Source organism: Schistocerca serialis, chromosome 2 (assembly GCF_023864345.2).
Source record: "Schistocerca serialis cubense isolate TAMUIC-IGC-003099 chromosome 2, iqSchSeri2.2, whole genome shotgun sequence".
NCBI classification, from domain to species: domain Eukaryota; kingdom Metazoa; phylum Arthropoda; class Insecta; order Orthoptera; family Acrididae; genus Schistocerca; species Schistocerca serialis.
The window spans coordinates 848532417-848549892 of NC_064639.1; the positions used below are offsets into that span (position 1 = coordinate 848532417).

General features: G+C 41.6%; 1 protein-coding gene across 2 annotated transcripts in view; it reads right to left on the reverse strand.

Moving 5' to 3' along the window:
• The window catches only part of LOC126458128 (sialin), a 311357-nt gene that overhangs the window by 191088 nt on the left and 102793 nt on the right, over positions 1–17476 (reverse strand). The window contains exon 3 of one of the 2 annotated variants that reach the window (XM_050094963.1): positions 10244–10258. The exons of the other annotated variant lie outside the window; for it this stretch is intronic. Within the exon in view, the coding sequence (XP_049950920.1) occupies positions 10244–10258 (15 nt within the window). The remainder of the gene's footprint in view (positions 1–10243; positions 10259–17476) is intronic. 2 annotated transcript variants of the gene reach the window in all.

Sequence of the window (17476 nt, forward strand, 5' to 3'; positions counted from 1 at the left end):
TTTGGAAATTTAACCCTATGGGGTCGAAATAGTGGGTGATAGGCTTTTTTGAAAATTTATCATTATTAAGGAACTATTAAAGTAATTTTAAAGTTACATCTATAAACATTGGTACTTGACTTTTCGATTACAAATTTTAAAAAATACATGTTTCAGTGTTTTTGGAAATCGAACCCCCAAGGGTAAGAAATAGGGGATGAGATGTTTATCAAAATATTTTATTATGAAAGCATTTTTAAAGCTAAAACTATGAAAATCTAAATTTTGCTTCTCAGTTAGAAACAAAAAATACGTCTTTCACTTTTTTTGGAAATTCAACCCCTATGTGGCTGAAAAAGGAGATGAAAATTTTTATGTAAACATTTCATGTTGTATTTTTGAAGCTAAATCTATGAAAATTTGTATTTGGCTTCTCTGTTAGAAATAAATCACACGCATGTCACCGGTTTTGAAAATTCAGCTCCCAAGGGGGTGAAACGTTTTATGTAAATGTTTCATTGTGAAAGCATTTTCAAAGCTAAATCTTTGAAAATTGGTGTTTGGTTTCTCGATTAAAGATGAAAAAACACGTGTTTCAGTGGTTTTGGAAACTGAACATCTATGGGGGTCTGACTGATTCACTGACTCATCATCGCCCAGCCCAAACTGCTACAGGATAGAAACTTGAAGTGTGGGGAGAGTGTGGATCTTTTACTGTAGGCATCGTTTAAGAAGGGATTGTCCAAAATACCACTCCTAAGGGGGCGAAATAGAGGATGAAAGGATTTTTGAAAGTACGTCCCTATTAAGGAAATTTTGAAGCTAGAACTACGAAACTTGTATTTGGTTTGTCAGTCACAAAATATGTATTTCAGCGTTTTTGGAAATTCAGTCACTAAGGGGGCAAAGTAGTTGGAGAAAGTTGTTTTGAAAATAAATAATTGCTTAAGAACTACTAAAAGATTTTAAGGCTAAATCTATGACACTGGTATTTGACTTCTCGGTTAGAAATTAAAAAATACGTGTTTCAGTGTTTCTGGAAATTCAACGCCCAAGCGAGTGCAATAGGGGACGAAAATTTTTAGGAAAATATTTCGTTACTCAAAACAAAATTTTAAAGCCGAGTTTATGAAAATTGGTGTTTAGATACAAAGAAATATTTCTTAGGTATGAAAGTTGCTATGGAAATATCTCCACAAGAACACAAAATGTATGATTAACAAAAACTTTGGACTCCAGCTACCAGAATCGCTTTGTGATCATAATTACATTCGGAAAAGGCCATGCTTATATGGACTTCGTTAACGTGAAAAGCTTAGAAGGCATTACAGTTTATGAACAACATGAAAATTCGATTAAAGAAAAACAAAACCATCTCTGCGGGCCATACAGTCTACACGAGCGCAGCAGCGGGCGCTAAGCTAGTACAAGAGCAAAATCTCCTCGTCATACGGATAAAGTTCCTAATGGTATCTTCGATGGATTCCACTACCATATCTCTTGAAAGTTCGTTCTCATACTGTGTTTTACTCTGTGTAGATGAAATCCTCGCACAACTTTTTCTCGAGGCACGTCTCGCATAGTATAAACACACGACGCGGCATCACGGAGTACGTTATGGCCGGCAGTGTTGATGTTGCCCGTTACCTATCCAGACGCACACTTTTGGTCGCAGCATTTATAGCTGATGATTGCTCCACCACTGCCCCGATCGTTGAATCGCAGATGTGGTCTATAGGATGCAGTTCAGGTGACACGGGTGGAGAAAGCGGTGGGAGGAACATAAGCACCCGTACGTTCTGTGGAGTATTCCTTGAGCCATGCTGACAAAATCGGGAGGTGTAATATTTTACTGGAAACGAAAAAAACGTATGCACGTGAAGGGACAGTTTCTGTGCTGTTCACGATGAGAGAACTAAAGTTGTAGCAGGCCTTCATTCATCCTACGTAAATGTAACCGCCAACCCCCGGCCCGACCTCCCCACCAGAAGCTGCAAGCTTGATGCGTGCTTTCGATTTTCTACTACCCTGCCATCCTGCCATCAACATGTACCTCGACTCATCATGCCACATGACCTTTTCCAATGCTCAGAGCATTCATTGACAGTGTTTCTACGCCAAAGCTAATCACTGTGCCTTGTGATCTGTGTAGAGCAGAAATAAATGTATGGGCGGTGGCTTCTAGACCCTATAGCAAAGAGGAGGTTGTGGATAGTATGGTTGTTTTCCTCCAGCACTCAACTACTGAATAAACGCTTCGCTGCACTCGGACGGGTGTATGCATTGTTACAATCCGCAACATGGGTCTCCCACGGCAGGTTACTCTGGCTGCGGCGGTTTTCCTCGAAAGAAAAGCCCTGTATCTGCGCGTCCTGCGAGATTGATTTGTCCCGTGACCACGATCTGGCCGCGATGAAATCCGTCTTTTCGTTGTTCGCCACTACTAGTGCTGACAACCACGTGGTGCGCCGAACTACGCCATCCGCTGTAGCGACAAGAACGCACTGTCTCCAAACATAGCGCCTTCTCTAATCCAATGGACCATGAGTGTAGGTGCACACTAGACAATTAGTTCATTATACAATAACACCTAAATACTTTACTGGAGTAATCACATACCTGTATCTACGTCTTTATTGGATAATGAATTTGTTCACCTGCTCATAACTTGACTGAATCCTTGTATAAAAGTAGTTAACAGTAGAATCATCCTTTCCCTGTAGCGTGCCGGTATCGTGAAAGCACTTACGAGAAGCGCTAGCAAAGCAGTAGTTGGAACGTAAATTCCTTTGTCTCTTGACCGGGAAGTTTTTATCTGTGTACCATTATGTAAAGGAAAAATGTTGTTAGCAGAAATCTCGGGAATTTCTTGACCGGTTATTATACTGTCCAATGAATCTTTTACCGTCACCATCATATATCTAGTATAAATTCCTTTGGAATTACGCAAGAGAGAGTAGAGCTCGCACACACACACACACACACACACGCACACACAATCACTGTTCCTCTACCCAATATGTGCATAGGATAAAACCACTAATCTAGAAGTAATTTCTTTAATAGGGATTTGCTTATGTCTATTCCGAAGTCCCGTTGCAGGTTAGCTTCTAGTATACAGCCAAGATCTGATTAAACCATCATGTGGCATCTATAATAAAGATTTCCCCCACGCCATACTCCATAAAGCATTTCTCAGACGCTGCTGTTACCTGCACAAAAAATAAGGTGTGCACAACCGCAGTTTCATTGCCACAAAACTTCGAAAATGCAGCAGATCTGTGCTAACAGAGATTGCCTACACCATACTTCTTCACCCTCTTCTCCATTATTACCAGCTATTTTTGCCAGATGACACTGAAAAAAAAGTTCAAAGAATGGCGGAAAAACGGCTGCAATCTGTAACAAGGACCCTCTGCCCTGTACAGTGATTATGGTATATATTGTGTACGCCCCGTGTTGATTTAATTCTTCAAAGTTTGCATCACTTAACAGAATTATACATAGAACAACGAGATATGTGAAGATTTAGCGCATTGTTCATTTATCCTACACGCTGTTCAAAATGGTTCAAATGGCTCTCAGCACTATGGGACTCAACTGCTGTGGTCATAAGTCCCCTTACACGCTGTTGGAGAGTTTGATACTCGATTTAGGGAACAGTACCATTCCGTCTGCAGCAGGAATCAGTAATTTCTGTAATAGGGATCTGCCTAACTCTATTTAAAACATTGTCTCATTTGCTTAATATTTGCAGAATAACAGTATTTCCGGGAACAGTAACAGTTCGCAATGCTTTTTTCTTAAGATCTACGGAATAAGAAGATGTCCCATGTCCAGTCCACTATATGATGATACAAAAGATTCAAATAGGCGTTTCGTAATATTCTCGAAAACAAATCTAGACCACACCTGTCAGCCCTGTTTTAGAGTATTGCTGCGTGGTACCACCTTTCTCCATATGCGTCCCATAAACAAATGTTTTATTAAAACTACAGTCTTCTATATATATAGCATATACATCAGCAACTTCCATTTTACTGATTTTTAAATTCAGTTTGCTTATTGTCACCAGCACTTCTGTTTCTGTCATTGCTACATCCCAGTTTGGCAATGGCGCAAAAATGTACTCATCCACAAGTATGAAGTCGGAGGAATCTTACCACTTCTGTACGACAGCGAAGAACCACTGTACATTATAAAAGTTCATTGACACTTGATATTAGCTACCATACCATCAAGGTCAGGGACCTCCAATAGAGCGCAAGCCATTCTCTCGTTTAAATCCTTTTATATGCTAATGCTGTCGTAGTGATCAAAGAATTACGATCATGCTAGTGTATTATGACAAGCACCATACATGGGCTTTTGTCGGAACTTAAACGGGACTCCATGGAAGAAATACAACAGCTCTCGCAGATGATCCTAGTGTCTACAGGACGTCTGTACCGAGAAATCAGACGTGTAACCCTCACATGCCACTTTACGGTGTGTTATGGAGAGTACATTAACCCTCAACCCTGCCCCATTCACATGGACAGAATGACTGTTGGTAAACATACGTTTTAGTTCTAATTCCTCATAGTGGTCATTTTGCTAGATGTGTGTGAAAGGAAGTAATACATCGCTCGCAGCATACACTCTTTGACTATTTTTTCTCAGCAGGAAAAACTTCGCTCGACATGGGAAAACATGCAGCATTTCGTTGGATTTTCTATTAATCCAACCTGGTGAGGACTCAAAGTGAACAGCAAATACTGATAAAACGGACTGGTCAAATAGATGTTTTGTAAACCACTTCTTTCGTAAATGATGAAATAAATTTTCTTAAGATTCTGCCAACGAACCTCAGCATGAAGCCTTACTTTCTTAAAAGTTGTCTTATGTGATTGTTCCACTGGGTCTGAACGGTTACTCCTCGATATTACACACCTGTTCCTGATTCGAATGGCTTGTTACCAGTAACGTAGTCGAAGAGCCGAATCGTAGATCCCTTAACTGCGCAGGTAGGTCAGCAAATTTAAAAAGTGAAATGGGTAGGATGAAATTAGATATACTGGGAATTAATGAAGTTTGGTGGCAGGAGGGGCAGGTCATAAATATAAAATCAAATAAGTAGGTTTGATAATGAATAAAGAAATAGGAATGCAGGTAAGCTACTATGAACAGCGTAGTGAACGCATTATCATAGCCAAAATACGACACAAAGCCAACAACCATCACACTGGTACAAATGTACACTCCAGGAAATGGAAAAAAGAACACATTGACACCGGTGTGTCAGACCCACCATACTTGCTCCGGACACTGCGAGAGTGCTGTACAAGCAATGATCACACGCACGACACAGCGGACACACCAGGAACCGCGGTGTTGGCCGTCGAATGGCGCTAGCTGCGCAGCATTTGTGCACCGCCGCCGTCAGTGTCAGCCAGTTTGCCGTGGCATACGAAGCTCCATCGCAGTCTTTAACACTGGTAGCATGCCGCGACAGCGTGGACGTGAACCGTATGTGCAGTTGACGGACTTTGAGCGAGGGCGTATAGTGGGCATGCGGGAGGCCGGGTGGACGTACCGCCGAATTGCTCAACACGTGGGGCGTGAGGTCTCCACAGTACATCGATGTTGTCGCCAGTGGTCGGCGGAAGGTGCACGTGCCCGTCGACCTGGGACCGGACCGCAGCGACGCACGGATGCACGCCAAGACCGTAGGATCCTACGCAGTGCCGTAGGGGACCGCACCGCCTCTTCCCAGCAAATTAGGGACACTGTTGCTCCTGGGGTATCGGCGACGACCATTCGCAACCGTCTCCATGAAGCTGGGCTACGGTCCCGCACACTGTTAGGCCGTCTTCCGCTCACGCCCCAACATCGTGCAGCCCGCCTCCAGTGGTGTCGCGACAGGCGTGAATGGAGGGACGAATGGAGACGTGTCGTCTTCAGCGATGAGAGTCGCTTCTGCCTTGGTGCCAATGATGGTCGTATGCGTGTTTGGCGCCGTGCAGGTGAGCGCCACAATCAGGACTGCATACGACCGAGGCACACAGGGCCAACACCCGGCATCATGGTGTGGGGAGCGATCTCGTACACTGGCCGTACACCACTGGTGATCGTCGAGGGGACACTGAATAGTGCACGGCACATCCAAACCGTCATCGAACCCATCGTTCTACCATTCCTAGACCGGCAAGGGAACTTGCTGTTCCAACAGGACAATGCACGTCCGCATGTATCCCGTGCCACCCAACGTGCTCTAGATGGTGTAAGTCAACTACCCTGGCCAGCAAGATCTCCGGATCTGTCCCCCATTGAGCATGTTTGGGACTGGATGAAGCGTCGTCTCACGCGGTCTGCACGTCCAGCACGAACGCTGGTTCAACTGAGGCGCCAGGTGGAAATGGCATGGCAAGCCGTTCCACAGGACTACATCCAGCATCTCTACGATCGTCTCCATGGGAGAATAGCAGCCTGCATTGCTGCGAAAGGTGGATATACACTGTACTAGTGCCGACATTGTGCATGCTCTGTTGCCTGTGTCTATGTGCCTGTGGTTCTGTCAGTGTGATCATGTGATGTATCTGACCCCAGGAATGTGTCAATAAAGTTTCCCCTTCCTGGGACAATGAATTCACGGTGTTCTTATTTCAATTTCCAGGAGTGTATATGCCAACTAGTTCCGCAAATGATGAAGAGATTGAGAAAATGTATGAAGAACTGAAATTATTCAGATACTTAAGGGACACGAACATTTAATTTTGATGGGGAACTAGAATTCCATAGTAGGAAAACGGAAAGAAGGAAAAATTATAGGTGAATATGGATGGGGGCCAGGAATGGAAGTGGAAGCCGTCTGGTAGAATTTTGCACTGATTTTAATTTAATCATCCCTAACATTTCGTTTAAGAATTATGGAAGACGCTTGTGCACGTGAAAGAGACCTGGAGACACCAGGTTACTGATTAATTATGTAATGGTAAGACAGAGATTTCGGAACCATATTTAAAACTGGAAGACATTTCCAAAGGCAGATGTGGACTCTGACCACAATTCTTTGGTTATAAACTGTAGATTAAACTAAAGAAACTGGAAAAGATAGGAGATTAAGGAGATGGGAGATGAATGATTTGAAAGAAACCGAGACTGTTGAGAATTTCAGAGGGAGAATTAGGCAACAATTGTCTAGAACAGGGGAAAGGAACACAGCAGAAAACGAATGGATAGCTTTGAGAGATGAAATAGTGAAGGTAGCAGCGATTCAGATACATAACAAGACATGGTATCACCAGAGATATAGAGTTTAACTGCCGAAAGAATAAATATAAAAATGCAGCGAATGCAGCAGGCGAAAGGAAATACAAACACCTAAAAAATGAAACTGCCAGGAAGGGCAAAACGGTCAAGCAGCAATTGCTAAAAGATAGATGTAAGGATTTAGAAGCATATTTCACTAGGGGAAAGATAGATACCGCCAAATGCATTGAGGCTGACGAACATCATTTTGAGCATTTATTGCATTAATATGGTATTTACAGGTAATCACGCTGTAACAGCATGTGTTCTCAGAAAGGTACATGTATCAAACTGGAACAACCGAAATAAAATGTTCAAATGTACCTATGTGTATATCTACGAGCATTGGAACTTAAATAGTGGCAACTATTTATTCAAAACCGATACAAAAGAGTTACATGTTTGCATCTGTCACTGTCCTTCAAAGTAGTCACCAACGCTCCCGTTGCCAGCAGTGTTGAAGGCGTAGTATACCGTTAGCAGAGCCTGTTCTGTTGGCGGTGCGAACGGATCGGTCTAAAGTTATGGTGGTTCTCATGTACGATTGTGATGGTGTGATAATGTTATCCTAACGCATTACGTTCCTCCATGGCAGACCGTCAATGCACGGTATTACTGTTCGTTTTTGGAGCATCAGCTGCGACCAGCTTTGCGAAAGAAGCGGCGACACTTTATGTGCAACCCACCCATCAATTTGCGCGACAATGTGCGGGCGCATACAGCGCATACATCCAATTATTGACAAAATTATTTGATTGGATAGCTAAAAAACTACTGACTAAGCGGCCGCATAACACACACATAAAAGACGCTTGTAGTTGACAAGCTTTTGGAACCACTGGCTCCTTCTTCAGCAGAGAAGGGTTGAAGGGGAAAGAAGAGGGGTGAAGGAAAAGGACTGGAGAGGTCTAGGAAAAGGGGCAGATTTCGGGAAAGTCACCCAGAACTGGGGGTCAGCAGAGACTTACCGTATATATATATATATATATATATATATATATATATATATATATATATATATCATTCTCTGAACATCAGTATCCCCAGTTTAGATGTTGACACATGTTGGTCTTCGTGTGATGGACTAGAACAAAGGCCTACCTGCTCCAGGCACCCCTTTGTTATGCACATGTCTGGTGAAAGTTTTGGCAGTTCCTCTACCTTCACACGATGCTCCCGCAGGATGTACTGCTGAGAGAATCACTGTACACCTTCTCTCCAGCTGACTCGGAGGTAGTGGCATGCGGTGACAGTGCTGTGGCTGTGGGAGTGGAGGGCTGGGCTCTAGCAGTGGTATGAGTGGTGGGAGCTCCAGACAAGCAGTGCAGGGGATGCACACACTCCCAGTGTGGATCTCAGTATATATTTTTTTATTGCTTGTATAAAAGTGCATACCTCTAATATTACAATCCTATCCTCAGTAGTAGCAGCAGCAGCACAAGTGTGGGAAATTGTTTACAGTATACTTTAGCAATGTCAAACATATATTTACATAGTTGTCTCTCAAAATGTTCCCACTTGAATTTTTTTAATTTACTTCCATTACTTACAAGTCTACTATAATTTCACCGTGTGACAGTCCTCTACAGCGGCCTCACAGTGATGTCACAGTGTGTAGACCATTGTTTTTAACACACTAGTAATGCAGGGAGAAGTTCCTTATAGTGAAACGTAGACTTGATACGTAGGAAGAGCGTATTTGTTTGAATAATGCACTGTAGTGGTTAATGTTAACATTTAAAGCCTCGTATTTATGATAATCTATGTGTGTTTGTCTATGGACGATGATCATGAAAATCAGTGGGTATTTGAAGGAAGAAAATTAACAAGGTGCCCTCAAAGTCAGAACAAATTCCCCCTAAACTGTACAAAATAATGGTAACTGGTCGTATGATAGGAATGCTTGCAGAAAATGCTAATAGCCACAATACTCTGCTGCAAATTGCAAAATCAAAACTGCAAATGTCATTTGAATTTCACACTTGTACTTTCCGGGGGCAGTGGCCGATATCTGCTGCTGCTGTCTTTTGATGGTGATTGACCGACATCCAGAGAACGAATGATGAGTCCATCTCATCATGATGGCCACCACAGCCTAAAGGGGTGGGGAATGAGAGGTAACCCTTTTCTAGGTTATAAATTTTAGCTGTTGAGAATAGGCTACAAGTATTTGGTCATAAATTAAACTTGTATAAACATAATTTAAGAGTACAAGAGTTTTTTTGTTTACATAAGGCTAAAAGCATCTGGCAGCCATGTTTGATAATAAATTATGGACATTACGATTAGGCTAACAGCACTTGTCGTAAATTAGACTTGCATAAACATAACTTAAGAACACAAATGTAGTTTTTGTTTACGTAAGGCTAAAAGCATCTGGCGGCCACATTAGGTTATAAATTATGGTCATTAAGAATAGGCTAACAGCATTTGTTGTAAGTTAGACTTGCATAAATATAACTAAGAGCACAAGTAAACAGTTTGTTGATATTAGGGTCATAAACAAACAATGGAGTGGGTTAATGGAGTGCACTTTGTTTACATATGTACTCTATGTGAAGTGGCTGGGTTGTTTACATAAGGAAAACAATGGGCCCTTTGTCCCAGAACCACGGCAGCTCCACTACTCCCACAGACATAGTACCTAGCTTTAGAAGCGACTGTGAATTATAGCTGTCTAGTGACTATAAACTGTGCACCATATTTAATCCTACACTTGTCTTTCTATAAACAATAATATAGTAAGTGGAAGTGACAGTGAATTTCACTATATATAATCTGAGCTCAACAATAATTTACACTAAAACGTCGATTACAGGCTGGAAGTTTTAAATTAAATCGTTAATTTTAATATGGAAGTTTTAAAATTATAGCATAACTTGTAATTCAAAATTACTCAGTATAATTAGGTCTTAAAATCGACTGACTATTGTAGATGTATAGTTACCATAAACTGTAACCAACGCTACGTTACCTCGTCTATCTGTCCCTAAAACAAAAACAAAATACTATTAAACAATAGAGTAAATGCATCTGTCTATAAGTATTATTACTATAGCAAGTGAAAGTGACTTGGAATTGTCATAGAAGTCACCAAAAAGCTGTATATTCACGCAATTTGAGCCCAGTAGCACAGGATGCCAGAGGAGAAACGGGAGTATTCAGGGATATGACAGGAAAGATTATTCGAAGGAAAAAGGTCCGTAAACATGTGCTCTAAATGAACATCTAAAGAGCTATCAGCACTTGTTCATCTTCGATACTGTGAAACAAATATATTCCACTGCAAGCTCTTTGATTTCTATATCTTGGGAAGAGGTAGTACGGACCAAAACAAGAAAAAAATGCATAGTAAAAGTGGGCTCCAAAACGCATATCTTAAGAGCTATGGACACTTGTTCAGCAGAAGAGATGTGTTTCACAGTAGCGAAGACATTTTTATATCAAGATATCGATCGTAATTGAGAAATTATTATAAGGGGCGATCAAAAAGTTTCCGTTCGAAGGCCACGTAGTCCAGAATGGGCATGCCGATCAGACCATATCGCTATGAGCATTGAGGCAATCAACCCACCGACGCACCATGTTGATAAAACACATACCCGTTTGATAAAACACCCTGTTCCGCTCCGTGAAGAAGTCCGTATATGCCTGCTACACTTTCTCTTCCGACAGGAACCGTCGACCCTCGAAGGCCTTTTCCAAGGTACCGAATTCGTCATAGTAGCAAGGGGAGAGATCAGGACTTTACGACGCGTGCTCAAGTGTTCCCCACTTGAGTTGGCGTAACTTCTGCGTACCGACATTTTTTTCGATATGGGGACGTGCGTTGTCATGAAGCCTGAGCACCTCTTGTCGCAGTCATTGTTTTCGACAGACAAGCTGCCCCATACACACTCTTCATTCTCCGATGGATGTCTACCGGTGTCTGTCCTTCGGCAACCAAGAGAAGAGTAACTGCACGCTGGTCGTTTTTGGACGAAATTGGCAAAACCGTCGCCATAGCTCACGTTTCCGCACTTACCACAAGAGCATCGGAAAGACACAAATGCCACATTAATCTCTTGCCCACACGTCGGTGCTTATAAACTCACATCGGAGTCGCACTACGTCGCACATACGCTGCAGCAACGCCTTCAATCGGAAAGTTTGTGATCGCTTCTTATAATTATTTACAATTGCACATAATTAAATTAAAAGTGACTGGCTATTGTAGCTCTATGGTCACTTTAAATTGTAAGAATTAAATTACCATCTATGTCCGTTCTTATCGAAAACTGTAAATAATATTAAGGCGGTGGTTCTAACATTTCTCATTATTACTATATCTCTTATCATCTATTTTTTGCTTGTTGAAATTTATCTCATTCATCTTCTATAATTTCTTGCTTCCTTAATTGTTTATATGTTTTCAAAAGTATACAACACTGCAGAAAAAAAATAGAAAAGAAAACAAAAGAATAACAACAATAATAAGTATGGCCTGCATCCTATTGGTGGGATACGGGCAATGCAAGTGTTAGTGCGTCACTAATGTGCTAGTTCATTCAGTCAGACACGGTGGCTACGAGAGCATAACACAGTGGCTACGACGGCATAAGATCCACCTTAAGAAATTAGGTGGTGGATTATGAATAACTATAGCAAGTAAGAAAATGGTTAGGGATTAGTAACTAATAATTATTAACAATACCTATAATTACGAACGATAGTTATTAAAATACTCATTAATTAATAATCCCTAAACTACAGCCGGGCGGGGTGGCCGAGCGGTTCTAGGCGCTACAGTCTGGAACCGCGCGACCGGTACGGTCGCAAGTTCGAATCCTGCCTCGGGCATGGATGTGTGTGATGTCCTTAGGTTAGTTAGGTTTAAGTAGTTCTAAGTTCTAGGGGACTGATGACCTCAGAAGTTAAGTCCCAAAGAGCTCAGAGCCTAAAATACAAGTTACAGTCACGAACAGTACACAACTATCTATATGTTAATAATGTGAAAAAAAAGGTTTCTGAACAATGGTATGGGATGACAGAATATTGCAAGGAGTCCAATACTTGTTCTCTAGTGGCAGCGCAGACGTGAAGGGGTTACAGTACATTTGATGCATAATACAGCCATCCTCACGCGTGGTCGTCAGATGTGGTCGACTGGAACTTTGACAATGAATAAGTCTGCCCTCACGTTACCATGCAGTCCAACATCGGACCACTGTCAGATGCGAGTACGCCACCAATATGGATACTGCATGCTTCGCCTAGTCAGCCAAATGGAGACCCCAAAATGAGGCCCTTCTCACATTCTGTCAGATACTAATAACGCTGTCTCATACGACCACGCGGCATCTCCGTGTCCTTCACAGTGATCCCTCAACATATGATGCTATTCACGTTCCTTATATGCTCTTCCAGGCCTGGTAACAACACTAATCACCAAGAATAATGATGTCACTCTGGTGGCAGTCCAACCTGTCACAGAGAATTGCTACGCTAGACATGTACAAACTCGTCGATGGTGTGTACGTATACGTGTATGTTATACTGACACTGACATCCGACTATATCTTCTGGGTGGTTCACTTTCTCGTGAGGAAGTATATTTTACTGAATTAACAGAACAATTGTACTGAAGCACATTTTAGGAAAGGAACGGTTACACAGGAAGTGACCACAAATTTTTAGTATTTTTATCGCTCTTATCAGATTCTCGTAGTGTAGCTCTGATGATGAGGGTTTGGTAATTGGAAACGCTTCGATTCCAGTGATTTCGCATTATGTATGGTGGTGGAGCCTACATTTGGACATTCAGTTTAATAACCACATTTTGAAGCTTCAGTTTAACAATCACGATCTCGCATCCATCATGAATAATATGAAGCACTGAAAGAGTAGGTGAAACTGAGAACCAACTCGAAGAATTTCGCGATTTGTTTAAGTGACGTAAGAGATCAGCCGTATCAGCCTATTTCCCTTAATAGAGGGCCCAGTTCGGTCATTAATGATTTGGTATCGTTTCATCAATGCCTCAAAAATCAATACAAAGTAAATTTTAAAGCACTGGCATTTTTTCCGAACTACATAACACTGACCGAGCGAGATGATGCTTTGGTTAAGACTTTGGATTCATATCCAAGAGGAGTTAGGTCCAATTCACCGTGTAGCCATAAAGATTTTGGGTTTCGTGACATCCAGCCTGCTTGCTGTCTTCCCCGTCCTTGTCTCACACAGTATATGCTCCGCCTGTAAACGGACGTCGCAGATGGGGCGTCGAGCAGTAACCTTCCTCGCTTTCTACATATCCGCGAACGAATTAAGGCTAGCGAAAGACCAGGAATAGCTGCATGTCAGTGACGGCTTCTCATGAGAAATCGTCCAAAATTTTCTGACAGATATTGAAAGACTGTTTTATGCTGTGGGTATATCGACGGAACCAATGCCAAACCACTTTGGGGTAACATGCAGTCGAGTACCTTGGTTGGTTGGTTTATTAGGGGTAGTGGACCAAACAGCGAGCTTATCGATTCCATCGGATTAGGGAATGATGGGGAAGGAAGTTGGTCGTCACCTTTCAAAGGAACCATCCCGGCAGGTGCCTGAAGCGATCTAGGGAAATGTCTAGTACCATGTAAAGCTTTTTTGTGGTGGTCCGGGTGATTCTGTACTGTTAAGTGCTTTCAATGAACAACGTGAAAATGTAAACCAGGTAGATCTACCTCGGAGAGAAACTATTGAAAGAGACTGTCGCTTCAGTATCTGAACGACAGTGCTAACCCGCTGGTTCGCTTGGGAGGCGGGATGCGTGCCAGTTCGCCACATGCGCGGAAAAGCTTGGCAAGCCCGTGTCCCTCATTCGCCCTCCATCCAATGGCCCGCGCATTCTGTAAACACAAACAGACGTATCCGGCCTTTGCACAAAGACGTCTGTTCGATCACGACTCGAGAATTCTCGAGTAATGCTCGAGCTTTCGATTACCCTGCTGTCTAGCGACTTTCGGTACTATCTCCACGAGGTGTCTTCGTATTATGAAAGTGCTATTAATTGTAATAACAAAATAACTGTGAAACATGAAGCGGAATATCTTCTACAGTGCAGGTAATACGTAAAAACAGCAGCTAATAAGTAAACAAAAGATCGCAATCGCGATTCAGTTTAACTCTCGAGCTTTCGCTCGTCCCAGGATCTAGTCGCTACTATCCCCACGAGGGGTCTTGGTGCTGTATTTTACTCACGCGATCGCAGTTACATTCAGTTTAATAGGAAATATTTCGTTTATTAAGCATTTCATTCGCAATTAATTTTCTTCTTTGTTTCCTCCGAATACAACCACATTGTTTTCAAGCTGATTAAAAGACGGTAACATTTTTACCTACTACTCTAATAGTTGTGTATTAACTGAGTTCCAAATGATCGTTCGCAACCCACTTGATAAAACCTTACTGTCTCTAATAAAAAACGAAATACTGAACTTGGACAGTGTGAGCCGGCCAGTGTGGCCGAGCGGTTCTAGGCGCTTCAGTCTGGAACCGCGCGACCGCTCTGGTCGCAGGTTCGAATCCTGCCTCGGGTATGGATGTGTGTGATGTCATTAGGTTAGTTAGGTTTAAGTAGTTCTAAGTTCTAGGGAACTGATGACCTCAGATGTTAAGTCCCATAGTGCTCAGAGCCGTTTGAATCATTTTTGAATTTTTGGACAGTGTGAAGAATTATTTTTAAGAAGAAGACTGTTAGTCTTACATAAAAATCTCCATAAATGTTTATATCTACTCATACTGCATGAAAACTGTTATTGCATATACAATGGAGTTTGTGCTGTGGTAGGATTTGATACCATTTGACGAAACCGTCAAATTTGATATTGCGGTACAGCTTCTTGTTCTGGGTAGTTCGTATTTTCTTGTGCATCGCTTGAACTCTGGGCGTATCGGGAAATCTCGAGCTCGTTCTAAGGCGAATATCGTTTGCCCAGCCGTATGTACAACGCCTGGATCAGTTGACAGCATAGCTTCCTTTCCTGCTGAATTCTTACCTGTCAAATGCAATACTCTTCAGACACATTAATTATTTTTAAATGCTGCAGCAGGAAATACTTCCCAATGCCTCTCCAACTGAGAGGGTAAAACCTGTCATGCACTCACTGCCACAATGATTTGCACACTAGCGACAAAAACTTCACGTTACAGCGATATTATTTAAAAGATCAAGCAATGAATCATTCCCCTTCTTGAAAATGTACTCACCAGTCTCTCATCAGGTTCGATGATGATTTCCATCTTTAGCAAGTCTTTTCGTATCTACACATCTGCTACTTCAGCGTCCTCAATATAGATAGAATACATCTAAGCTTGCCATTCGTTTATCTACCTCATTCTTCTTGTGATCCCGAAACTTACGATAGGAAGGGAGACTTCCTTCAACATTCCGATCACTGGAGACAGAGTATTGGGCAACAGACTGTGCTGTCAGAAATCACATTCTGCGCAGCTCCCTTCGCGTTTGTGAAACGTTTCACTGTATATATAACAACGTTAACTCATTCCACTGGAAACATTGTTGCCTCAGTTTCTCGGTAATTTATAAGGGTCGGTGTAGTCAGTGTGGCTGAATGCCATGCGAAGAGCCCGAGTTAGATTCCCGGCCGGGTCGCAGATTTCCTCCGCGTGAGGACTGAGTGCTGTGTTGTCTTCATCATTACCGACGCGCAAGTCGGCTAAGAGGCGTCAGATAAAAGGACTGCACCCGGCGGCTCAACTCCCCGAAAAGGGACACACGAACAGAATATGAAATGAGCCCTTATTTTTTCTATGAATTATTACACTACTTTTTTACCCACGTAATCTGTCATATGGGTAACAAAGTTCTTACGTTCTACAAAACTGTCTACTAGTACCTAGGGTCGCGACCCGTACTTTATACATAAAGTACTGCACGTTATTTCGGGCAAATTGTTCTCTATATTTTATGATAACAATAAGGTACGCGAAAATACTTTATTTTACATAGACTGATTTCTTCCACCAATCATTTTACATAAATCGCTAAAAGACCACAAAAGCTTATGATAATTTTGCGTATAATGGATCGGCTGAGTAACTGAACCATGAACTAAGTACAGCAACATAATTTAAAATGTCAGTATTTTCAGTGTCAAAAAGTTTCAATTCCGAGAACTGAGAACCGGTTAATTTCATATTCCTTGCCACTGTTAAGTACAGCATAATGAGTTTGCTAACCTGTGTACAGTAAGCAAAATTCTCTCTGTTGATTATTTATTTCTCGAAAAATTAACCAACGCCCTCCACAGTGCTGCTACTATGCTATTATATATCGGTACTAGCAGCAACACTTAGTGTCCTAACGAGATGGCTGCTGCCAACTTCAGCGATGTAACAGTTGTGGCATTATTACACCGTCGCAAAGCCTCGTGTTGTGTGTTTCAATTTTTTTTTTTGTGTGAGATGGATTGAGTGCAATAAAGTTCGATTATTCGGTTTTATAGCTTTATGTAATAGTGAATCATGGATAAAGAGAACTTTCGTAAAGTGAGTATCCCTGCATACTTACAAAACGAAAGACACAAGTGTCTCTCAACTTGATAAAAACGAATTATTTATTTATCTTAACACTGCAGAGATGCGGTAAATCTGTTTAGTAGTGACAATTACTGATTAAATATTGCTAAAAGCGATAAATAATATATTTCTCAACAAAATAACTCAGTAAAGTAAATAATACTTTATTTTCATACAATGTATTTTTCCTGTAACTTTAACAACCAATATTCTTTATTTACTCAAATACAAGTGTTCCCGAACTTTTGTGTCCATTTTCTTTTGCACTAGAAAAGTAGATACTCAAAACTTCTCACACAAGCAAACTACAGTTCAACATGTGTAAAACACTCAGGAAAAAGCTATTTACTTTTTTGTTACGTGTAGCCACAATACTAATAAATAAAGTTTGGATTTTCATCTTCTTCATTATTCACTTGAAGGCTTTCAAAATAGGTATGATTTACAGGAGGTGTGTTGCAAGTAACATTCTTTTGTTGATACGATGTGGTTCATCATTTTTTTCTTGCTAACTCTAAGCTGGTAGGAATTGCCTCTCAACCACTTGCTTCCTACTTCTATTTCCGTAGATCTACTGTAGATTAAGCGCCTTCTGTTGTTACAAGACAAAGCGAACCAGTGATTGTAACAACATTACAGGCGT